Below are 26,029 nucleotides of genomic sequence, written 5' to 3'. Positions count from 1 at the left end.
CTCTCCTGTTAGTATGGTGCCAATGTACATGACTTTCTCCTTTTGTTTGTGTCATCCATGCAGGTGAACGCCGATCAGAAGAAAGGGATCTGGTGTGCCATCCCCAAGGAAGTGTGGACCCTTGGGGTCCATAGCTGGCAGAACACCCATTGTCGCAAGCGGTGGGAGGAACTGAGACGTTAGGACCGGAAGACCGCAGAGGCCCAGCTGGGGATGTCCTCCCAAAAAGGTAGGGGTAGCCGTCAGAACCTGACTCCCCTAATAGCCCACATTTTGGCAGCCACAAGTACTGACTGTATCCTGGAATTTGGCTTGGGTTGTATGGGATTAGCTGCCTCACTGTAGCTTATGTGAAAATGTAGTCAATGCAAGATGTATGTAGACTTGGGGAGAATGGGTAGTAACCACTCGGCCTGAGCAATAGTTGTAGCTGTGTCTTGATGGTTTGTTGTCAGTGGATGTACATCTCCCATATCCAGTATTCTACATATCTGCATTGTCTAATCAGATTGGCACATGTGTGACTCCACTGCCTTTACTATGGATGTGAGCTTCTGCACCACCCTACCCATTGAGTATGACCTGCTCCATCCCTTTGCATTTGTGGCTCTATAGTGTTGGTCCACTCCCATCTGTATGGCACACCTATATATGCAACTGTGTGATGCTGCTTTTATCTTTGGAACAATAGAAATTAGCTACTGGTAATGGTGTTGACTCAATGTAAGTCGGCCATTACATTTCCACCACAGATATGGCTTGTGTATGACTGGACTAATGGCTTTACAGTATACTGGTAATCTGCTATCTAATCGATATGTGAAGGTTGGTCAAGTAGGCTCATTTGAAATGTAGCTTTGAAATGGTCTGATTGCAAGCATCATGAATCTCTAAGTGCCAGACTTGTGGGGATGAGAGCTTGAATGCAATGGGATAGTACTAGAGGTGGTAAGTTGCTAGACAGACCTCGTCATTCACAATGTGTAATGTTAATGCCATGTATGCCAATGCCCTTGCAATTACAGTGCTACATAGCTTATTGGCTGCCTACATCATGTCCCAATTGTTACTTGGGGGCATATCTGATAAAACATGAACATGTCAGCTACCCTTAGCCTAGCTGAAGTGGGTGGTAAGGACAGGATTGGGTATTGTATGACTAATGATATGTTGATGTGAAGTTAATGTTGTAATTGCTCTGCTGAGGCAGCACTGTGTAATAGTGTGATGTGTTGTCAGTGCCAAGGCAATTGTGTTGGGTCATTTATGCATATTGCATACATGTATTGACCGTCAGAGATGTGTGAACTAGGTACGGGTATTATCAAATCTGCAATGGTGTGAATGAGGGTGGTGTTATGATGTTGTGAAGTCCTGCTGGTGAAAATACAGTACATGTGTGGTGGTTTTGTATGTGGACCATGATGTCAGATGTGTGTTCCTAATGTTCATCAGTTGTGACACTGCACTCAGTGATTGGGTATGGATGTGTAGTATATGCAATATGGGCATTTGTAGATGCACTTAAATGTATGATTGGTTGTGAGGCATGTGTGTTTGGTGTCTTGAGATCTTCCTCTGTGATTGGGTTAGACTAATCACATGCCTGTACTCATTACTTGCATTGTACACATCAGATGTCACCTGTATGGCTGTCTAACTTGTAGTAGCTTAATCAGTTATTAATAACAAATTACCATTATTGTACAGAGTGTTATGTCAGCCATGTAATGTGACGGGCAGATGCTGTGTGGTGTGTGAGTGTAGTACTGTTCACTGATATGGATATTCACGGCTATGGCATGGAGGGCCAAGGGAGTGCCACAGGGGAGACCGAGCATCCACTTCATCTTCGGATTCCTCCTCCAGTGGATACTCCCTGGCAGTGCCAGACCCTTCTGGGACCATCCCAGCACCATCATATTTTTGTTGTTGTCCTAAATCAACTCCATTGTTGCACTGTGCACCCTCCCAAATGTGGAGATGACCCATGCCATGGCGCCCCCTTTTTCTGTCACTCAGCCATCACGCTGTAGGTGGACGCCTGCACCGACACAGCTGAAGGGGAGAGAGTATAATCATTGGACTGCGAACACCTGATCTTAAGCCCTTTTAATCTTTTAAGCCCCTTTAATCTTTTAATCTTTTGCCACCTCTCGATCTCTTCTCCATTTTACCAAAGGGTTCCACATTTCCGCCTTCCTCTTGTTTAAACCACCAGCCTCCAAATCCATTCTTGCAATATAAAAAAGAGAGCGTGAAGCCAATCCAGATGAATGGGGGGGGATTTCACCATCCACTTTCAACATATTTCTCTTCTAGCCACTAGAATAGAGTAAACAATCTAATTCTTGTCACCTTTCCCACCATTTCTTCCCCACAAGTCTTGTTCCTGTAGATGCCCAAATATAATCAGAGGTAGACTTGCCCTGATTTCTCACCCCAGCATACTTGAGAGAGATCTACACACTTCTTCCCAGAAGGAAACCATCTCTGGACATTCTAAAAACATATGAATGTCAGAAGCACCCTGTAGATTGCATTTGGAACAATTTATCACTTCGCTTTTCCTTATTTTGGAGAGTCTTCCTGGTGACAGGTAAGCTCTGTGTATAGAAAAGAGATGCTTCTTCCATAAAGACGCAGGCTTTACTATCTTTAGTACTTGTGGATGACTCCCACCATATCGTCACCTGATCTTGGGGCATAACATTCCCACAGAGAGTGCCAGCCAATGCAAATTCGCCATCCAAACTTCCTAAAATTTCCCAGTACCAACCCAAAACCTTCTTAAGTCTGGGGGAATTCAGATAGCACACTATCCTCCAAACAATCTACCACCCGGAGTCGCTCAGGCCTTCAACAACTGACCTTTTAATTGAGAATATTTCAGAATTGAAAATGCCCCACCCGTCTTATCCTCAAGCTCTTCCTGAGAGATTAAAGCTCATTCTCTGAAAAGGTCACCCCAAAAGCTATGCCAGCCTCCCTAATAGGCAGCGCTAAAACATCCTTTAGGCACTCAGGGATGCCTGGTGAATCCCAAATGGGGGTGTATTGACTGTAGTAACTAGCACCCTCTGCTAGTCTTAACTGGTACCAACTTGCTGCAAGGTCACGTAAAGTCTTGAATTTTATTTTTTTGAAAAAATTTGGGCCTCCGAATTTATAAAGAAATCCCTTAGAATCCCCTTTAATGGTAGCAACCATAGCTTTAAACATGTCCCCAATTGCCGAAGAGTCAGGGGCTGAAAAGAGTATTTTTGTAGTATTGAATTGAAATGCCCAAGCGTAATATTTTAAATCTGGGAGTGCCAAACCTCCTTTTGTCTCCTTCTTCTCAGTTTTTTCCGAGAGAAATTATAGCTTGCTGAAGTTTTTCTAAGTAATCCTTGTGCATTGAGAGTGGGATAGAGCTATACAGAAAGTTTATTTTAGGCAGGATCATCATCTTAACCAAATTAACTCTACTCATAATTGTCAGGGGGAGATACATCCATCTCTTTAGTGACTTACAGCACTCATCTAACAAAAGTTATAATTCCTTGTTACCAAATGCTCAATTTCCTCTGTAAACAAAATCCCTAAGTATCTCATGTCCCTCCTCATTTGTACTTGTTCCTCCTTCTGATTCCATGCCATAATCTCTGTTTTCCTGGAATTTACGTGGTAGCCGGACACTCTACCAAAGTCCTCTGCTAGAGCCAACAATGTGGGAAGAGCTGATGTTGGGTCAGCTGTATATACTAGGAGATCATCGCCATATGGCTACCATTTTTACCCAGCCGTTACAAGCAAAAGGGACTGTAAGTGAGTTCTCCCCTATTTTCCTCACCAATGGCTCTATATAGAGATCAAACAATAAATGAGAGAGAGGGCAGCCCTGCATAGCACCCCTAGTTATCTTCAAAGGCTCCGTAAGATTGCAATTTACTAAAACTCTTGCAACAGGAGCATTGCATATAAGACCTATTGTTCTACAAAATGTTTCTCCCAAACTATATCAATTCAAGATCTGGCCTAAATACTTCTAGTTCACTCTATCAAAGGCCTTCATTTCATCTAGAGTTATCACAGCTCGAGGCACTTCCAATGAAGTGGCCATATCTTTAGCCCCTACCAGATTGTAAGTTAATTTGTCTAGAAATCTACCTTTAACAAAACCTTTCTGGTCTAGATGAATCAAACGGCCCACCACTCTATTTAATCTGTCTGCTAGTATTTGAGAAAATATTTTGGAGTCACAGTTCAGCAAGGAGATAGGCCTATACAACTCACACTTAAACAGGTTCTCACCCGGTTTCAAAATTACTGCTATCGGGGCCTCGTTCCACAAACTCGGAATAGGGGCCCTTTTTTAAAAAATTGCGGAAAATAAATCTACCTGAACTGGGATTATTGCCTCTCCCAACACCTTATAAAGCTCCGTCGGGATACTATCTGGTCCGGCTGCCTCCCCCCCCTTACTACCTTTCAAAGCAGTCCTAATTTCCTCGGAGAAATTGGCCTATTTAAAAGGTTCTGCTCCTCTTGTGTAATACATGGGAGTATATCTTCACCCAACTAATTTCCTATATCCTTTTCCCTCACTGCTGCCTCCTCTGTATAAAGTTCTGAAAAACTTTTGAAAAGCGCCTTCCATTGCCTTACTACTTGATGACCTCTCTTCTGACTGGTTTATCTCGATTTCCTTAATATGATTCCTAACCTGGTCTCGCTTACACTTCCAGACTAAAAACTTTCCTGTATTCTCCCCGTATTCAAAATGGTTTAACTTATTAGCCTCTTCCCTTTTACCAACTCTAGCCTGTAACACCTCCTCAAGCTGACGTCTCAACCCCCTCAACCTATTATCCAAAGCCTCAAACGCCTCCTTTTTTGTATTCAGAGTTAGTTGACTCTTAACTTTAAACATTTCCTGTTCTAAATGAGAGATAGCAGTCCTGTACTGCTTATTTTTATAGCTGGCTATGCTCAGAATTTTCCCTCTCATAACTGCTTTAAATGTGTCCCATACCACTGCTACCGGAGCCGATCCCAGGTTAATCTTAAAGAATTCTTCTGTCTCTATTCGCAGCTCTCCCATGACATCACCATCTTGTAATAAAGTTCGATCAAGTGTCCATCTGCTACCGCCCAACTCCCCTGCCATCCTCAAAACTAATGTTACAGCTGCATGATCCGATAAGTGGGCGGGCAGGTAGGTGTATTGTCTACTAAATCCCCCAACTTCATATCAATGAGGAAATAATCTATGCGGGAGGCATGCTTATATTTTTTTATTTTTAAAAGAGAAACCCCTTGTTGCCTCCCTTCTCTGCCACCATAAATCGCATAAACCCTACTCTTTAATCATACCCCTCAAGTAACACTGGGATTTTTTGGGTCCTTACAGATCTACACTTCTCGGACCTATCTAGCTTGTAGGTGAAAAATGAGTTGAGGTGAAAGAGGATCCTTTTTTGATTTTTCCCTCATGCTCCCCACCCAGTGCCCCACTTTTCACCACCCTGCCCACTCAAGGAGAACCCCCCTTGAATAATGGACCGGTGTAGGCCCATTGGTTAGAGCGCACAAGGTTGGTGGGACCCAATCTTATTAATTTTCTTTGGTGCCGACCCCTAACTTGATAACTGCCAACACCTCATCTGCGGCCTTGCCGTCTCTGACATTGTACATCTTATTGTTGTACATAATTCAAAGGGTAGCGGGGAACTTGTTATGCAGACACTCCTAGCCTTTTGAATGCCTCCAGCCGCCGCCCTAACTCCCAATGTTTGTTGATGGTGATTTTAGACAAGTCTGACCTAATCTCGAATGAGAAATCCTGAGCTTTGATAGTTTTCAACTTTAGTGCTTGGAGAGAATTTTTTCTCTCAGCCCGTACGTTAAAAAGTTGATCAGGATTTTCTGGGGCTTACTATTATTTGGATTTTTCCTAAAGGGGTCTCTATGTATCCTTTGAGTATCTCTTATAATTTATTCGTCACTCTCCTCTAATGAGAGTGCAGTCTTAATCAGTGAGACCACAAGTGCTTTCAGATTTTCTCCTTACTTCTTCCCGAATATGTAGCACTCTCAAGTTGTTCCTCCCGAGCTGTTCTCCAACTGTTCCAATTTACTCTGTAAGACCTGTTCAGAATCTTTCAACACCTGAATTTCAGCTTTATGTACTCCCAATTCATCTTTCATGGATCCCACCGCTTCTTCCAGAGTCTTGAGTTCTCAATGTCAAGAGATCAAGCTTCTTCTCTAATGTCTCAAGGCCTCTTATTTCTCCCTGATTTTCAGAAATTGAAAAACCTTTTCGAATGTCTTTAGAAAGGGAGAGAATCATTGTCTACACTGAGAGATCACAACCAGGATAAACTTGAGGGCCCATCATGTGACAATCCAAAGCCTGATTGGAAGAAAGTTTTTCTGCTATCCTCTGACCTGAACTTCCGGCAGGGAGAACCATTTCTCTAGGTGACTGTATGGGGGGGGTGGGCCTTCATAGTCCTGGGTTGACTCCTCGTCAACCCTTGGACTAACCTGGTTTGCCTGGAGGGAGGCCCCTGGATCCAAGATAACCTATCTCTCTCTGCCCCTTCATAACAAAAGGACCTTGAGCACAATTTTACTGTTGCGTTTCCGACTTCCTAGATGCTGAATCCTCTATTACTGGCCTATTTTTAAAATAGGATCTCAGGGAGTGATTTTAGTTTTATTTTTGATACCTGGGTTCCGTATCTGCTTTCTGGATCCGTATCCCAATACATTAGTAATAAAGCCTTCACATCCGGACCTCAAATTATAAGTAAAACCCTCACTCTGCCTTGAAACAACAGGGTTAGTAGTATCAAAAGCCCCTTCCAAACCAAAAGGGTCACTAACCCTCCTACCTTGATTTTCCTCTTCTCTCCTAGTATACTGAGCCAGAGCCAACCCTTCTTGAGTTCTTGATGAATTCCTGGTTTCCTCTGGTGCTTCGGTCCCCTTCCAAGCCAGCTTCCCCCTCCTTACTGTCGTTATAGCAGGCTCTATGTTGACCCAGCCTTTGCTTGTCCTGGCTCTGCCTCTGCCTTCACGGAGAGGAGCCTGCACCACAGCTCTACGTGATCCTTGGAGCTCCAGGGCGCGTGTATCCCAGCACGTAAATCCAAAAGTGCTGCTTTGCCCGTCTGAGCTGCCCGGAAGCATCTCCGGCCTCCAAGACTCCTATGAGACGTGCCAGCACATTGACGTGGGAAGGAATCTCTGCTCCGCTCCTGCCCGGGAGTCGCGGCGCTCAGCACGCTACAGCAACGCTGCAGCCTGCCATGTACTCCCAGCACCATCATTGTCCGCCATCTCCTTTACTACCACTGCCCTCCCTGTAGCTCCCCATCCTGTTGCCCGTGCCAGCTCACCCAGGAGGGTGGGCGTCTCCTTCGCTGCAGGCACCTCTGCCCCAGTCATCCCTGCTGCCCTTAGTGAGGAGGCTATTGACCTCCTGAGGTCCATCTCTGTGGGTCAGTTGACCATCGTGAATGCCATCCAGGGACTGGCAGCTCAAGTCCAGCAGAGCAATGTCTTCCTGGACGGCATTCACGGTGCACTGGCTTGCCTACAGAGATCCTTCCAGGCTCTGGCCTCCACACTGACAGCAGCCATTCACCCTTTGTCTACCATCCCCCCTCCATCTACCTTTATCCAGGCCCCTCTTCCCAAACCCGGCCAAAGAACATAGACACACATGCATGCACCCACCTCAACAGTCAAAAATACCATTGTCAAACACAAACCCCACAAGGCCCACCACCGGCATGCACACAAACAACACCCACGTGCAGATACACCATCATCCACTACTTGCATTGACTCCCCCATCCTTCACAGACACTACAAACAGACACATCTGCAGCTACCACACCAACATTGACAGATCCAGCCACAACTCCTATCTTACCACATTCAGCACAACAGAAGACCCACAGACATCCACCCCAGTCACCACATCCGCAGGCACCACAAACACAGAAACACCCACATGCTGCACATCTTCCATACCTGCAGACACCTCCCCAACAAAAAGTCACCCATCCAGCATGGCATCTCCCAACACCTCCTCACCCCTCCTCCTAAGACACATAAATCCCCATACTCACCCACCCAAGAGACAGCCACCACCCACAAGCATTCATTGCACACACTTGCACCCAAGATATCCACACTCACAACTCCTACAACCACTCCCGCTACCTCCACTCCCAAACCTTTTTGCCATGACCGTCCCTGTGTGTCTAAAAATCATTTCCTCTCTGAGTTTTCCCTGTTCCCTACTCCTCTCCCACCCCATGATACCCCCAAATGGTCTGTGTCTCTCCCCAAGTTCAGCCCTTCCACCACCAAGTACTCCCATTCACTTGCTGCTAGTACCCATGCCCTCCTCATGCCTAGAAGTCCACCCCTCTCTAGCACCCCCTCCCAAACCCAAGCCCAAAGACCCCCCTCCCAAACCCAAACTCCATCACTTCTGCCCCCCCTTACCCCTGAGATACCTGCCTGCCCCCTTGATGCTCCTACCCTGTGGAGGTCATTTGGCAGTCAGGAGTCAAGTTGGGGCACACTTTGGACATTGGAATGGCCAATGGGCTGATAGGCTGATTATTGTGTATAGTTATTTATTTTCTCAATTCGATTTTAATACATCTGGCCCAACCTGTTGTTGGATTCGATGGTAATATACTTGTCTTGCCTTTCTTTCCACATGGATGTATTGTATTTGGCACCTTTGGTTTGTTTGTGTGTGACATGTGAGTTTTGCTAGCTGTAGTGTCTGGCCTGCATGTGTGTTTGGCCCTTGCTTTTGTCCCGCTGTGATCACTGTGTATTGTGTGTAGGATATGTTTGTGTTTGGTGCATGCATATATGTGGATTAATTGTGTATTGTTTATGTTGAGATGTGTAATGGTGGTGTTGTGTGCCTTTGTGTGGTTGTTGTGTGTGTGTGGTGATGGATATGTCTGATACATTGTGTATTGTGTTAGCATGGTATGATGAATGTTTTGTTGTATGGCTGTGTGGTTGTGTATCTTGGATGTCAGTTGTTGTTATGTGTTTTATGTATGTGGTGTCATGTGGAGGTGTATACTGAAATCGCTTGACGAAGCGTTTGTGTAGTTACGGTTGTGGAGTTGTTGTGTGAATTGGTGCTGTTGTGTTCGACTCTGCCAGTGCTGTGTATCCACGAGTTGCTTTGTGTATTGCACGTGTGGGTTGGCCGTGGTGTGTGTAGTATGGGCATGCATTTGTGTAGTATTGGTGTGTGTGTATGTGTCTTGGCATATGGGTGTGTGGTTACATATGTGTGTGTCACTGTCGCCTGCCGCCCCGGATGTGTATGTTGTGTGTTTGTGTACTTTGGGTTTTCCAGTGTGAGGTAGGTATGTGTACTCAGGTAGGTGTGTGTACTCTCGGTTGTTGTCTTCATCAACGTCTCTGGTTCCAGAGTCGTCGTGTGAGCAGGAGCAGTGGGAGGACTTCCAATTCAGGTTCTATGGTGGCTCCAGAGTGGCATGTGTTCCAGAAGGTGAGTGTTTCCTTTTATAGAGTTGGCTTCCTCCAGGGTGTTCATGGTGGTGCGACCGTGGCGGAAACCTTGGCGATGTGCACCCATTTAATGTGTCCGACGGGAATGTAGTGTCCATCGGCCTGAAGATGGCTACTGCCGTCTGTGGTGGCATGACCGCACTGGCGGTTCTGCCGGTAGTTTGGCTGTCTTCTGTTAGGAAGACTGCCATTGTCATAATTTGTCGTTCTCTTCCGTCGGTCTGTTGGTGATACGACCTCTGCTGCCGACATGGCGATCCCGGTACTGCCAAACTTGTAATGACCCCCCTGAGTATGAAACCCCCTTCACATCCTTTCTATGCAGATAAGTTAGTATTCAGGACCAGGGCTTCTTTCCTAGCAAAAGTGGTCACTACTTTCCACTTGGGCCAGTCTATCAGCCTTCCTACTTTCTATCCTCCTCCCCATCAAAGGAGGAGGAAAAGCTTGACTGCTTGGACCCTACAAGGGCTGTCAGCTTTTGTATAGAGGGGACATGTAATCTTCGGCTGGACGTTCAGCTCTTTATTGGCTACATGGGCAAAATGAAGGCAAAGGCTGTGCATAAGAGGACATTGTCTAGATGGATCATCCTGTGCATACAGATCTGCTGCACCATGGCTAACAAAGAGGGTACCTGAAGGTATTAGAGCTAACTCCACTAGAGCTAAGTCTCCTACTTACGCTTTAGCTGGAGGTGTGCCAGTAGTTGACATTTGTAAAGTGACAACTTGGGTCTCCCTCATTCTTTTGCTAAGCACTATTGCCTAGTCTTGCAAGACTTTTTTTGTATAGGCAGACAAGCACCCACCTCTGAGAGTGGGACTGCTTGGGGATTGGATTCAAAAGGTGAGATATCCACAGGTAGATGTATCCATCAGAAGAACAAGTTACTTACCTTCTTTAATGCTTTTTCTGGTGGATATAGTACCTACCTGTGGATTCCTTTCTGACCTACCCACCTCCTCGTTGCTTGTCAGCATGTGCCAAAAAGAAATCTGTTTGTATATCATTTATGTATTTCTTATTTCATATCAATATTTGTTTAAATGTATCTGGACTGCAACATGTTGTTGCATTTGTGATGTTAGTTTCACCCGTTTGCCTGGAAAGCAAGAAAAAAGTGGGTGAAAACTAATGTCAGCACACCGGCGAGGGCTTCTTATGCCTCCGCTGACATCACGCTGAGATGCATGCAGAGCCATGGCATTGTGACATCCTCATCAATGTGGGAGTACTATGAAGAAAAGTTTCCATGGACTGCTGGCACTTTGGGATATTGAAAAGGTGAGTAATGTTGCTCTCGCTTAAAATAAGAGGACACAATTCCAAAAGAATGCAGCACTCTTAGTTTAAATAATGAATTTATTACGGCACTTCCCAAATATAAAATAAAAGTCACACAAACATATATAGAACCAGCATATAACTCAAATGCAGGAGACCATGGGTATATACAAATATAAATGAATATATCAAGTGGTCAAGATTTAAAAAGAAATGTGCAATATATCAACAGAGCAAGTATACATAAGATAAATAATCAAGATTTAAAATGCATCACCATATGGTAGATACCATCATCGTGCCAGCCAGACTGGGGAACCTGTTGGTCAGTCAAGGCAAGAGACCCACCTGAATGGGATCAAGAGATGCTGGGCATCGCGTCTGCTCACCAGGTGAGTTCCTGTCTTAGTGCCAAGTCTCCCCGTTTTTAATACCTTAAACAAGCCCAAGGAAAGCATTCTAGAACACCCTCCCGTCTGTTATGAAATGAAACATTGGTTGTACATCATCTGTGTCGAAAACATACAAAAGAGCTGAACAGGCTCCCCATGCTTGCTTTGAGGCAGAACTGTACATTCCTTTGATAAGACCGTCTCAACCTTGTGAGTCTGCATCCCCCATGATATGTTCCAGCACAGTCTAACTCTATTCTCGTAAAGAGAAAACAAATTTTGTGTGGAAAAACACCTGCGCTGCCCTGCAACCGTGACAGGGCACAAAATGGAATCACTCGCACAAAAAGGAGTTGATGGTCAAACATGGAGTTGATGGATAAATACATATAGCATCAGAGGAATCCACAGGTAAAGACTATATCCACCAGAAAAAGCATTACTGAAGGTGAGTAACTTGTTCATTAGGAAAGTAATCCTACTCATTTAAATATCTTAGAATACTGAACTGTCCCATCATGCCAAGCAGGGTGCCGGTAGGGGATTTATTTTTTGAACACAGAGAAGATACTTATTCACCGTATCCAGTTTAAAATATGTGCCCCTAAAAGCAGACCAGTTGGTGTGGGCTTTATTATTTTAGAAAGAATAAACCTAATGCAGAATTAGGATTACCATGCGATTCTCTCTGATATTGTTAAAAAGTAGGCTGGAGCAGAAAACTAACCTAACTTTTGATGCAAAATGGCTGCCACATATTTGCATTCTTAATCAAATAAGGCTGGAAAAGAATCATGTCCTTCTAAACTACGTGTATTGGTGCCTGGGCCAGGCAATATTGTTTAGCAAAGGTATAGACTGATATCCAAAAGGCAGCCTTACAAATGTTAGGAATGGTGGAAGTTCTTATCAGAGCAGTAGTACCTGTCGTCGTCCTTACCAGGTAAGTGCTCATTAGACAGGTAGCAATACAGTAATATATCACCCCGCTATGGTTTTCTTTTTTTTATAGGAAACTAGACCTGTCTGTACAGCACCATAATTGACAAGGACATGTTTGAACTTAGAAATCTCGTATAAAAACCTTGTGAGAGGATGCATTACCATTCTCAGAATGATCAAGCAATCATCGGGAAGCTTCATGTGTCGATACCCTAAAAACTCAAGAGCCAGGTCATTAGGATCAATAATGGAATGCTCAAATTAAAAAAAATCCCGACATTCTTGAAAGACGAACCAACCTGATCTGCACTCTCTTATACAGCAGACGGGACATCTGAAAATGATATGTTACCAGCATTGATTGGCCAGTCTGGAGAGATGAAACCCTTCTTTGTGTTTCTGAGCCTCAGCTTGGTGGTCGCCTCGGAGAGAAGGAGGATCGGATCTAAAGCTTGGAGAAGTCCTCTCAACCAACCCACTGAAATTGTATTTGCCAGGGCTGAGGCTCTAGAAACATGGAGGTGTAAGCAGGGCATTTTGCATTTTCTTCCATTGCATACAAGTCGGCCCACAACAGGAGAAGAAGTCTTCCAGTACTTTGTTGTATCAAAGCCATTCATGCTGCCCTGACAAATGATTCAGTTTGTTTTTCTATTTTGCAAATTTCTGAGGTGCATCATGATCAGCGGACTACTTCTTGCCAACATTGAGTGTCAAACTGCCTGAGCATGATGAGGGAGCACCCTATACTTTGCATCCTCTTACTTGTTCTGAGACATTGACATATTGTCCACATAAAGCAGAAGAGGGCTTAGCTTGATCATCAGAAAGAAAGACATATGCTCCCGGTGAACAATCCTCAATTGAAGCATGTTGATGTGACACCTATTCTACAAAGGAGACCATAGTTTCAGAGTTAGTACGTTGTCAATGTGAGTACTCTATTCCCCAGAGGGCCTGTAAAACTAAAAAGGAATACCAGACAGAAGGGTCATCTTGAAAGAACCGCATGGCATGTGACACCAGCTGTATTTTGTTGTCCCAGATTCCTGAGCTCTGGCACCATTGTTCCTCCAAACATACCTGGAAGGATCTCATGTACAACCTTGCATGCATTTCAGGGATATGCATGATGCCACTGATTCCAGAAGCAGTGTCTTGACAAACTGAAAATTTTTGAAGTATTTGGAGTTGAAGGTACTTTTGTCGTATGGAAAGAAACGTATTTTGAGAAAGAGACGTTTTTCCAATGTTTAATTCCAGGACCCAGACTAATTATGCAATAGAAGGCCTAATTAGAAGCTCTACTGATAACCACAGGTCCTGAAGCAGGTTTGTTTGGGAGAGAGCCTTGATCAATCATTTTTCCAGCTAAGGCTAAATAAACACTCCCTTTCTGTGGAGGTATGTTGCCATCTTAGAAAAGGCTGTGAGAGGGAACATCTATACAAAAGGAAGAACTATGTGCTAAAATAGTTTCTTGACGATTTTTAATCCTAGGAAAAATCTGTGAGTCATCTATATGTTTCTTGGAACATGAATATAGATGAATCCAGAGCTCACATCCAGTCAAACTGTGTGAAAATGTGATGCAGAGCCAACATCCTGATATTTCTTTCTCTTCACTCATTTGTTCATCTTTTCTATCTAAAATAGGGTGACAGTACTGCTTGAGAAACTTCTTCTTGAACAGTAAATTACAGGAGCAAACTCCTTTCTTCTAGTGATGTCTCAGCACTGTTATTTGCAGCTTTCTCCAGAAGCTTTAGCGTCTCCTAAAGCAGTCGGCCCATCACAGAAGGATTTTAACTAATTGTTGGAATCTGAATAGAGAGCAGAACAATCTGATTTTGTACACATTTTTTACAATGTACAGAACCCATTTGTCATTTGAAATGTTCTGCCATGTACCACTGGGGTGCTTGTTGGAAGAGGCAGGGTGATAGTCATTCTTTTGCTGGAGTCTTCTCAAAGAATTACTCTTATTTCTGTTCCTGGAGATGCCATTTCTAAAAAGAGGGTTTGAGAGTGCTGTTTCCTTTTACTATAAGATTTAAACTAGACGCATGGAAAACACTTGTTTTTCTCCAAGTCAACAGACTTTAGGGTCACCACGTCTGTTGTCTGTTTCTGCATTTCCTCATCTGCTGAAGAGAAAAAAAGAAATCTCCATTAAAAAGCCACTCAAGCATCTTTTTCTCATGCATGGGTGTGTCATGATCAATGCACCACACTCCAGTGTATATTCTAAACAGGCATGGATGGACAGGGACATACCTGTCTTCACTTCAAGGGTGCTCTCCTACAGAGGATATCAGTCTTGCATGCATAGTGAGGGCTTTCATGGCTGCAACATTGCACTATGTGATTATAATTCATTACACTTACATCAAGAGTTATCAAGCACTTATTCTAGATTATCTCTAGAGGCCAAAGGTTTAGACTTGATGATCTGCTCCAGTATTGGCGTCATCCTGCTCGGGATTATGAACTCTATACGTTGGAGGCCTCCTTTCTAGTATTATGAGGTGTAACGTACTTAATCAAAAGAGAAGCTAGTGAACCATTTATTTGTACAGACTTTGTTTATATCACTTGAATCATGTATGATATTAAGCTGTTGCCAGTGGTAGGGAAGTGAATGCATATATCAAGGAGTAAAATCAAAACAATAAAGAGTGTTATTATGTTGCAGCTATTGAACTATGCATCTTAATAATCATTCAGATCACAGACATGATTTCTAACTCACTGAAGGTAGTTTTTAATATAAGATGTTGCATTACAGTTTAGCTTTTTTTTGGGAAATTTATTACAAAGTCAGCAACCACCAAGAGTGGGTTCTGCAGAGTTTGTAAGGTAAATCAAATTTCATAGTAAAAATAGTGAACTGTAATATCATTGACCAAGTACAAAAATAAATATTTCTTGTTGCAGGTTGAACCTGGCAATAGAACAGGCGAGGTGAAGAAATACAGTCTCTGTTGCTCTCTCTCTCTTGTCTCATTCCCCTTTCAACCAGTCTATTGGTGATTAGCACTGCTATTTTGTGCATATTCATTAGTGATTTCAGAGAGTCAGCTGATTGAAAATCCTTTTGTAAAAGATTTGAAGAGAACATCTACACACAACCACAAAGAGTGGCGGGAGTTTGGATACCTAGTAAATAATGCAAACAATTTAGTGAATCAATGCTTTAAAGCACTTATGGGTAAATGGAGCTAAGATATGTAGAAATATATTAAGAATGTGTCTAGGATCCTTCCTTTGCCTCATGATTTTCTCAGATACGGACACATAGGGAACTGTCTGATGACTTTTTGTGCAAGGGAATATCTAATATTTGCTTATAAAACATGTGTAGGGAATGACAGAAGTGAAACCCATATTGTCTAATGCCAGCAATGTGTACCCGCATGAGAATATTAATGTTCCGTGTATAATGGAGACTGAATCTCATCTCCTGGAGTAGGGGAACAGGAGAACTCTGGAAAATCTTCAGTCACCCCCCATTGCATTTACATGTAGGGCAAATCTTTTCAACAGTATCTGTTAGCTGTGGGGATGCCTTTGCTAAGTATACACACTATAGACCGAGAAAGAGCTGATAGTACTCTGGTCGACAGCCATGGCAGAGACGTCAAGGGGCTAAAAAATGGTAGGAAGTAGTGTATGTCAGGGACTACGAACAGCGTATGCAATCACTGTTACACAAGATCATAGAAGCAAAGGAAAAAGGAACGTCCAGCATACTGGTACTGCCCCTGGTTTGATGAAGACTGCAACAATGAAAAACAGGAGCTTCAGGATAAGCTAAAAGGGGACACTGGTGCGATACACACTAACAGAAATGCCTACAAGTACTTGATCAGTAACAAAGAAGATGGCCCTGGATATGAGCTGGCATCTACTTGAATTAAGTGCGTTAAGTCACTAAACCTATGGTCCTACATGTCTTATGACCTGGACTCAACAAAAAATAGATGGATATTATGATCAAGATATAAGTTTAATCAATCTCTGTATTGCCATGTGAAAAGATGTAAGTTATACTGTTGCCCATTAGTAGTGTTAGAGCTACAGAGCCATTCCTAAAGCATCACATATGGTGGTCAAGTGTGTTCACAGTACCAAGAATACAGGTAGTCCTGCAAATTAAGCAGGAAGGGGAAGGATCCAGGTGCAGTAGGGTCTATTTGGAAACATTATTCTGATAATGATTCCATTGTTTTCACCAGGTCTAATACAGCCGCTGAAGGAGTGGATACTTACATGCTCAGTGACTGTCGTCTTCAATAGAGTTGAATTACCGTCCCTTGGTGGCCCTTTTGCAAATTGGATAGCACATCACAGTTTGACACTTGGGAAACCTGCAGAAGCTCCACCTCTATAGCAACAATGCTTTTCCAACTCTAAATAGAGTGGTGCACGCTAAATTTGTGGGGCAGCACTGATTTGCGCTGGTGCTTCCTTTTGCCAAACTCTAAATAAAGCCTTTCATTCTCGTTGTCACTAGTGTCTGGTTGGACATTTGAGCTAATCCTGATAACCTCTTCTTAATAATGGCACTTTTAGCAAAACTTACTATTGCACACTATTGGTGTGAGTGACGTTATTAACTTACAAACTTGGTGAAAAATCTGTAATTGTTCTAAACAAATAATGTATGGAATCCTGCCTGCTATGGTACAATACATTGTTTGGATGTCTTAATCTGCTCAGTATTCTAATTACAGATACAATTGTTATAAAAACGTTTCATTTTTCATAGGATTATTCTCATGAAACCTGCTTCTCTTGTTTCAGATCTTTATTTTCTTGGTTTGTATGGGAATTGTTCTGGCAATAGGAAATTCAATCTGGGAACATTATGTTGGTAGCGGTTTCAGAACGTATCTTCGTTGGAAAGAAGTGATGAACAGCTCTATATTTTCAGGATTTTTGGCGTTCTGGTCTTATATTATTATACTAAATACAGTCGTCCCGATTTCCCTGTATTTGAGGTAAGATATATCATCATATTTGCATGACAATGTTGTTAAGTCACTATTTGGAAACACTTGGCTCCTAGAAGACTAAGCAGCTCAACTTTATATCTATGCCTGTCCAAAATGGTGGTCTCTCTAGTGTTTGTCATATGAAAATCCTAAATCAAAATGCTTCTATCATTTTTCCTATGAAATATCTTTCTGTCTTGAGCGTATATTTGCAAATATTGGCTTCATAGCTGTTGAAAATTACCTTCTTTTGCGTGGTGTACTTTACATTATGCACCAACCTGCACCAAGTTTTTTCTTCAGTTAGCGCTATCTTGTGGCAGCAAAAGGCGCAATCCCAGAAGAGAGTTCCCAATGCCGCCCAACCACTGTATTTGTCCTGCTGCTATACTAAGAACCCGAACCAACTCAGGGCTTGGGGAAAGGGGAAGTGGACAAAAAGTTCTGCTAACGGAATCGTTCTGGATGTGGATACCTCTTCTCTGGTCACTGTGGCTCAGGTTTGAATGCATATAATAAAATAAGGAAGATTGGTAAGTAACTATGGCCCTTGTTATGACATTGGTGGTAAATCCCGCTTACCCCCAATTTACCGCTGCGCTGGCAAATATCCATTCACCATATTATGACACACACCTATCCGACAGAACACAGCCACATACACAAATCCGCCAGACCAAAGGTCAGTGATAAACTGGCAGCCCCAAAACCCATACCGATACGCCAACAAAACAACACCCACCACATTATGACCCACGAATCACCACGGCAGACATTCAACGGCAGTAAACCATTGGCGGTACATACCACCGCGCTCAGAATTGACACTCACAATAAAAAAAACAATACATTGGCCAGTACCAAAAACACACACCTCATTTATGCACACACCACCCGCACACACCCACACCACTATAAAACATACACCCCCATTACCCACAATCCCTTATGAACAAAAATTGCCACCAGTAGATTGCGAAGAAGAGCAAAGAGACAACTAGACACACACACCACTTACACCCATACATCCCTCGTGCACTCCACACCACACATCCCACCACATTACCCAACACACCCTCACCAACACACAATACACAACACCCATGGCACCACAAAGGCACTCCTGTTTCACTGAGGAGGAGTTAAGGGTCATGGTGGAGGAAAATTTCAGAGTAGAGCCACAGCTGTTTGGAGCAAAGGTACAGCAGATTTCCATTGCAAGGAAGATGGAGCTATGGTGGAGAATCGTGGACAGGGTCAACACGGTGGGACAGCGCCCAAAAACAAGAGACGACATCAGGAAGATGTGGAACGACCTACGGGGGAAGGTATGTTCCATAGCAGCAAGACACCAGATCGCCGCACAGAGGACTGGCAGGTGGACCCCCACCTACTCGCTCACAGCATGGGATGAGCAAGTACTTGCAATACTGCATCCTGAGGGACTCACTGGAGTAGCCAGAGGACTGGACACTGGTAAGTCAACATTTACTTGGGCACAATGCATGTGGCATGAATGCATGGAGCTGTGTGTGAAGGCATTGTTTAAGGGTGGGGGGATGGGTGGATTTCCTCTTGGCAGTGTACATGTTGTGGGCTGGCCCATGTGTTTTGCAATGTTGATGGGATCGGGTATGGTGGGCCATGTGTGTGACAGGCTGGATTGTTCATTTCATGGAGTTCTTCTGTATGTATTACCTCCGCAGGTCAGCGCCAATCAAAAGAAGGGATTATGGTGTGCCATCGCCAAGGACGTGCGGACCCTGGAGGTCTATGGCAGGCAGAGCACCCTCTGTCGGAAACAGTGGGAGGGCCTGAGACGCTGGGCAAGGAAGACCGCGGAGGCCCATCTGGGGATGACCTCCCAATGAGGAAGGGGTGCCCATTGAAACCTGACCCCCCTGATGGTCTTCATACTGGCAGTGGCCTACCCTGAGCTGGATGGGCGCTTGAGGGCATCACAGCAGCCACAAGGGGGTGAGTACTGTGGCTATCATTACAACTTATGGATGGTGGGGTGGTATCTGGATGCTGGTTGGGTGTTAGTGGGTGCTCCTAAGGCCAGGCCAGACATAGCAGCGTAGGTCCTCTAAAGTCTAGGGTTTGAATGGAAAATACAGGTATCCTACCTTGTTAGTGTTCACTTCTAAGCAGGGCAGCGTGGGTCCCAGGTGTGCTGCAGTTGGCAGTGTGTGCTTTTCCTCATGCCTTGGTGGCTAGCCCTTTCATTGGTAGTGCAATGCATAGTGCGTAGGCCTGTTCCCTGTGTGTGAGGGTGCGGTGAACGCCAACGGTGGTGTTGGTGCAGTCATTGACCCAATGTATCCTTTGTCTACCCTCCCCCCCCATTTCTTGTTTTGTCATTAGAATCATCTGGTGAAGGAGCAGAGGCACCAGCGACAGAGGGAGCTGCATCCCACAGATCCCTGGAGGCAGAGTCCACCGACGCCGAGGGAACCAGTGGGATGGAGGGCGAGGGGAGCACCACAGCGGAGACTTTAGGGGACAACACAGACTCTGATACCTCCTCCGATGGGAGCTCTCTGGTGGTGGCAGACACCTCTGTGACCACCCCAGCTGCAGGTACAGCCGCCACCCTCCGTACCAGCACCGCCCTCCCAGTAGTCCCTCAGCGAGTTGGCCATGCCCGCGGACCCAGGAGGGTCGGCATCTCCTTTGCCCCAGGCACCTCAGGCCCTGCCCCAGTGAGCCCTGCTGCCCTGAGTTAGGAGGCTGTTGACCTGCTGATATCCATCTCTGTAGGGCAGTCAACCATTGTGAATGCCATCCAGGGGATAGCATCCAAGATGCAGCAATGCATTCCTGGAGGGCATTTATGGTGGATTGGCAGCCCAACAGCGATCGATTCAGGCTCTAGTCTCCTCTCAGGTGGCAGCCTTTGTACCTGTTTCAACTGTCCCCCCTCCAACTTCCACTTCCCAGTCCCATTCTCCTCAACCCCAACCCATCCCAAGCACACAGACAGATGAGCATGCACACAAGACAACATGCAAGAGTGTCACAGGCAAACACAAGAAACAGACTTCATCCCACAGGCACTCACACAAACACCATACAGTTGCAGACACAACAACATCCACTGCCTCCACTGTCTCTCCCTCCGCCTCCTCCCCCTCCCTCCCTCTCAGTTGTGTCCACACTCACACCTGCATGCACTTCATCAATATCCACTACCAGCATCATCACCACACCAAGCAGCACACACACTTCACTGGCAGACACCTCCACAACATCCATGCATGCGTCCCCTGTGTCCTCTCACACTGTGTCAGTCCCCCCCCTAAAGGACACAAACGCAAGCACTCAGACATGCAACATCCATCCACTTCACAACAGCATACAGCCCATGCACCTGCACCCAAATCCAGCAGACATACTCCTCCAACAACCACTCTCTCACCTTCCACTTCCATTACTCCTCCCTCCCCAATGTCCCTAAAAAGCATTTCCTTTCCCAGATTGACCTCTTCCCTCCCCCTTCCCCCATCCCCCATCCTGCACGTATGTGCAAGTTACCAAGGACACAGCCCAGCACCTCAGCCAAACAGTCCACGCATCCGACTGAGGTGCACCCCTCCTCCCCCTGAGGTGCCTGCCTATTTGAAAACTGATGCCCCTGCAGTGTTCTATCCAGATGTGGTCAGGATTTTATTTGGGCCTTGAACTGTGTCCTGTGGCCATGTGGGCCCTTTGAACTTTGGACTGGGCAGTGTCCTTTTTTTGTACATGTGTATATATCTGTTTCATTGCCAAAGCAGATTATTAATTTTGATGTTGATCTGATTACAATCACTTTTGTCAATTCCTGTTGTCATTGCATTATTCTGCCGATTTTTAGGGTCAAATTGTTTTTGTAGTGCAGCTGGTTGTATGTATGCTGTGTGTGTGTGGTGTGTGTGTGTCTCACTCTCGTTTTACTCCCACTCTCACTTGTGTGATAGGCGGCTGTACTCACCGTCATCATCTTCGTTGGTGTTCGTGGTAGAGCATAACGTAGAAGATCATCTGGAAAACTTGCAGTTCGGGTTCCATGGTGGCGTGGTTCTTCCTTGTGTCTCCAAAGGTGAGTCCTTTCACTTCTGTGCTCTGTTTCTGCCAGGCTTTTGTTGGCGTTGGTACCACCCCGGAAAAGGTGGCAGTTTCCTGTGTGTTAATATGGTGGGTGGTACTTTGACTTCCGCCTGGCTGTTGGCGGCAACCACCATGGTGGCTGTTGTTTCCGCCCTGACGGTTGTTGTGGTACATTGGCTTTCTGTGGGAGATATCACCGCCATGGTCCTAATTTGGCGGTACTTACCGCCAGCCTGTTTGAGGTATTACTGCCACTTTATCATCCACCACCAGGGTTGTAATGAGGGCCTATGTCTTGAATCATTGGTAGTTATAATCCCTCAATATTCCAATGATTTTGCTTGCCCACTAACTCTCCTCTTCCCCCACAGTCCAATTCTGGAATGTGTGTGAAAGCATACAGTAATTTCTATAAAAACACCAGCAAAACATTGAGTTTTGATTACGAAATAATGGTGTTACGCTCAATACTCCCTGAGAATCCCAATTTCCCATTGGCACAGTAGGAAGGACCAAAAGCAGGGACACTTTGCAATAACCTATTGCATAGCTTGCTTTTTGTCTTCTTGATAATAGTCTCAAGATGAAAGTCTTTTTAACTGAGTTCCACAACAAAACGTATCACACCAGGTCTTAGGACCTTTAATCATGAACAAAAATTAGCTTGACAATGTATTCTTACTCAAGTATCTTCTCTCTTTCATCTCGGGATTTTCAGAAGTTCCAAAAACGTTGTTTCCATTCAGCGCAATTCCACAGAAAAATTGATGTTCCATCTTAGACTTATGTTAAGCTTTTGACTTACTAATTTGTAGGAGCGTTCCACTGCTGATAACAGTTTTTTTCTCTCTCTTGTAGATCTCGCATACTAACCATGGAGCAGTATGTAGCAGAAAGAAACCCTGCAACCCCATTTCTTCCCGAACAGATAGACATCTGGTTGCAAAACAGGACCCAGACTGCCACCTAAAACAACAACAAGGAAGCATGGAAGGAGATAACACAGAACAGAAGACTCCAGCTGGTAATATGTTATTATGAGAAGATAACTGGCTATGTTCCAAGGTAAGTATCCATTGTAAGTATCTCATGTAAGTATCAATAATTTGTATTTCTTTTCACAATTAAATAAAAGCAGGCAAGATACACGTGCACCAGGGCCTGCTTTATTGCCCAAGCCAAACACCAAGGCTGCAAGATTCGTTTTTTTCCAACGAAAAGCACAGGATGCTTTAAAAAATACTAGACTTCATCTTGCACTGCAGTGTGCTACTCGTCACATCTACTGTACATTGGGGCAGCCATTATATGTACCACCAGATTTTTGCCTAGACTGCTTTTGCTGGCTCTAGACCTCTGTGCATGTTGCTAACTAGCGGTAAAGCTCCTATGCTCCACCCTGTCAAGTTGATCAAATTGTCATGCCCCTAATTGGCATATCTAACTTACCTTTAAGTCTCTGATACATGATACAAAGTGTACACAGATCCTGTAAGTTAAATGTCACAAGTGAACTGCTGCACCCATTGTGCCATCTAATACAGTGACAGTGTAAACATGACTGCAAGCCTAACCTCCGTAGTCTGGCTTTGCAGTTTAGATCTGCAGTTTCGACCTGTCAAAATTACTCCTTTTGACAGGCCTAAACCTTCCTTTTAAATATTAAGTCACTCTTAAGTAGGCCTTACTGCCCATAAGCAGTGTGCATGGGATATAGAAGTAGAACATTTAAAAGTTTAACGTTAAACATATTCTTACAGTGAAAAGGCCCACAAGAGTTTCACTGTAGCAGGGTTGGTTGTCTCATAGCAAAGTGCTGGGGTACAACAATACATTTAAACATTTTATCTCCAGTTAGAAAGCAGCTACAGTTTCATTCTTGGATTTTTTAAAATCTTTATTCCAAGCCCAGTTAACTGGTAAAGTTGAGTTTATAATAAATATTTTGAAAAGGGAAATTTGAGAACGTTATATTTTCCCTCAGAAAACCCTCTGGAGGACCATTTGTTTGAGCTGCTGCTGTCACCCATGAGCTGAATCGCTCCCTTGATTAAGTGTAAACTTGGTGCTAAAGCTGGGACAAACGCCTTGTGTGTGCAGGGCTGTTTTCTTCCTCTGACAGAATGAGCATTTTGGCAGTGCCCATAAACTTGAATTACTTCAAAGAGGCATAGCCCATCATGCGCACCTGGGTAGGGCCCTTCTTTTTTCCCCAGTGAGGCAGGCACCAATCCCAGTGAGAAAGGAGCTGCCCCCATAACTGTTTTTAAGTGACCACAGTAGAGGGGCTGCTCATTTCCCTGCCACAACCCTGGCAGAAGCACACATATCCTACACAAGGGAAGAAGGGGTTCACCATTGTGCCTTTATGGAGAGAGGAGCACAGCAGGATTGTTTGCAATATGGCACACAGAAAGTGCTTCAAACGAGGGTAGAATTGGCAGTGGCAACTTGTACCCTATTGGGTATGGAGGGGCCAGGAGTCACTCCCACACACAGGCGTGTCCCATGCATAAATGTGACACCCACAGTACTCTCCTTGGAGCACTTTCTGGACCTGTGGAAGAACATAAGAAGACTTGGATCTGCTGTCTGTGACCGGAGAAGATCATAGAAGACTATTTCTGCTCTATCTATTGTACAGTGGATGAAGAAGTTGACTATAAGGCTCATAAGGCTGACCTACTTTTCAGTCTGAAGGATACAGCAAGTTGCACAATACCTTTTCTGCAATTGACCAGCTGACAATTGGACCTTCCTTGTACTATGCTGCTGGTCTCTGCTGGAGTATATCTTGATCCCCAAGTGCTGTCCCCAAGGTAATAGTCCCTTCGTGCCAAAGTGTACTCCCCCTAACTTTTCCTGACACCCAGGACTTAGAATGTTTTGGCTTTAAAGACCTCCAGGGAGCTGGGACCAACTGCTCAAGCCAATCCGACTAAGGTGTGTTGCAGCTGGGTCTAATCTTTAGGTTACTCCTGCTCAAACCTTTTCTGCAGTGGTAAATCCAATTCAGCGGACCTTTGTGGAGAAGGTACTTTGTGGAATATTCTTGGGCTACAGCCTGCCCTCTTGCCCTGCTGGAAGAATCGAGCTCTAAAAAATTGACAAGTACAAATGTTACAATCTTTACTGGGTAAAGGCACCCAAAGTATCCAGCTGGTGAAGGACATTCTTTTGGCACGGAATTAAAATGTCCTGCTCTGAGCTTTCCCACTAAAAGTGAACAGCTTCAGCAAGACCTTGGTTATCAGTTACTGACGATGTGGAGCTTTTTTGACTACAACCTGCACCCTTGCCCTGCTAATGATTTTTGCCTTCCATACTAGTGCTAGGCTGGGGGAAAGTCACAAGTTCAGGCTGACCGCGAAGGAGCGCGGGGGAGATACAGAGACCTAATGGTCAGGCTACAGTGATACAACAAGCTGAAAAAATTAACTTCTGAAAGCATGGTGTGAAGAGTTCAGTTCACAGTGGAGCAGGCTGCAAGGAGCAGGGAGTGTGTCATGGATGGTTGTCGCAGTATCGTGAAGAGCAGGTGTGCTGCACAGACGGCAATCGCTGTAGCGCGAAGACCTGGTGAAGCCTCTTGGACAGTTGTTGCTGGAGTTTCACATTGGAAGTCACCAGGGGCTGCTGTTGCTGTAGTGCTAAGTGCAGGCCTTGTGTTTCAGGCAGTCGCTGTAGTGTGGTGAGTCAGGTTCATTGGAGCTTCACATTTGCAGTAGTCACGGACCATAGAATTCTGTGTACTCTGATGCCAGCTAAGAGAGCAGGACCTGGGGAGGCACCTCTTTGGGTTTCAGGGACCCATTCTAACAGAGGCAAGCAGAGCTCAAACAGGGCCAGCTGCAGTTCCAGGCAGGTCCTATTGCAGGGAGGCCTCCGTAGCTTGTTGTATACCTGTATCTCAGAAAAAAGTTGTCAGCCAACTGACCCTTAGAGTCAATCAGGTCTTCTTGTGAACAAGATGATCCAGTACTCTTTCATTGAGGCAGGATTCAGTTAGGGGTGGGCAAAAAATTCAGCCTTGCCGGCAGAGTTTACATAGTTTTGCCCACTCTCCATTTCCGCTTGGAGCACAGAGTTCTGTCAAAACCCCAACAATCAAGGCTTGCCAACATTAATTTCCATTCTCTAGCACGATTTTCCGGTGCTAGAACGCCTCCTGGTGAGATTTTTCAACACTGGCGGTCACAGCAGATCACGACTGTTGACGTTGAGAAAGCTGCAGTTGGAGTAGAAAATCTACTTGAGAGATAGAAAAAATCAGCACCTTCTGGAACAACGCATTGTGCCATTTGCGTTGATTTTACAGTGTGGTACAAGCTCCTAGCACTAAAAATCAGCATGAGCAGGGCGACATGGCTTAATTCCTCCTGCTCACAGAACTCTGTGGAATCTCTCAGAATATTTATAGAACAATGTAGTACAGTAATGGGTGAGATTACATGTTACCAAATTCCATTGTACAACCTGTAACATTATGTCGTAATAATCCACTGTTCTAGGCCTATCTGCTTCACCATATGTTATCACAAGAAATAAGCAAATGTTACTGTCTTTAAGATAACTTTTCATAATGAACAGACCAGACCTATTGCATCTGGTACAACATTTCTCTGCACACCAGACAAGTGTATAGCGGGTATTATTGGCATGTCACTGTAACCAACTTAGGCCTACTAAATTGAGCATAAGCTTTCCCACAAGGCAGCCGTCAGTAATACAGTCATAAACGTGTAA

General features: G+C 44.6%; 1 protein-coding gene across 1 annotated transcript in view; it reads left to right on the top strand.

The window, feature by feature from the left end:
* The window catches only part of ATP8B4 (ATPase phospholipid transporting 8B4 (putative)), a 2,552,767-nt gene that overhangs the window by 961,492 nt on the left and 1,565,246 nt on the right, over positions 1-26,029 (top strand). Inside the window, exon 11 of the mRNA XM_069222521.1 lies at positions 17,001-17,197. Within this exon, the coding sequence (XP_069078622.1) occupies positions 17,001-17,197 (197 nt within the window). The remainder of the gene's footprint in view (positions 1-17,000; positions 17,198-26,029) is intronic.

Source organism: Pleurodeles waltl, chromosome 3_1 (genome assembly GCF_031143425.1).
Source record: "Pleurodeles waltl isolate 20211129_DDA chromosome 3_1, aPleWal1.hap1.20221129, whole genome shotgun sequence".
NCBI classification, from domain to species: Eukaryota; Metazoa; Chordata; class Amphibia; order Caudata; family Salamandridae; genus Pleurodeles; species Pleurodeles waltl.
The sequence above is the reverse complement of the archived record's forward strand: the minus strand, read 5'-3'. Positions and strand labels throughout refer to the sequence as shown.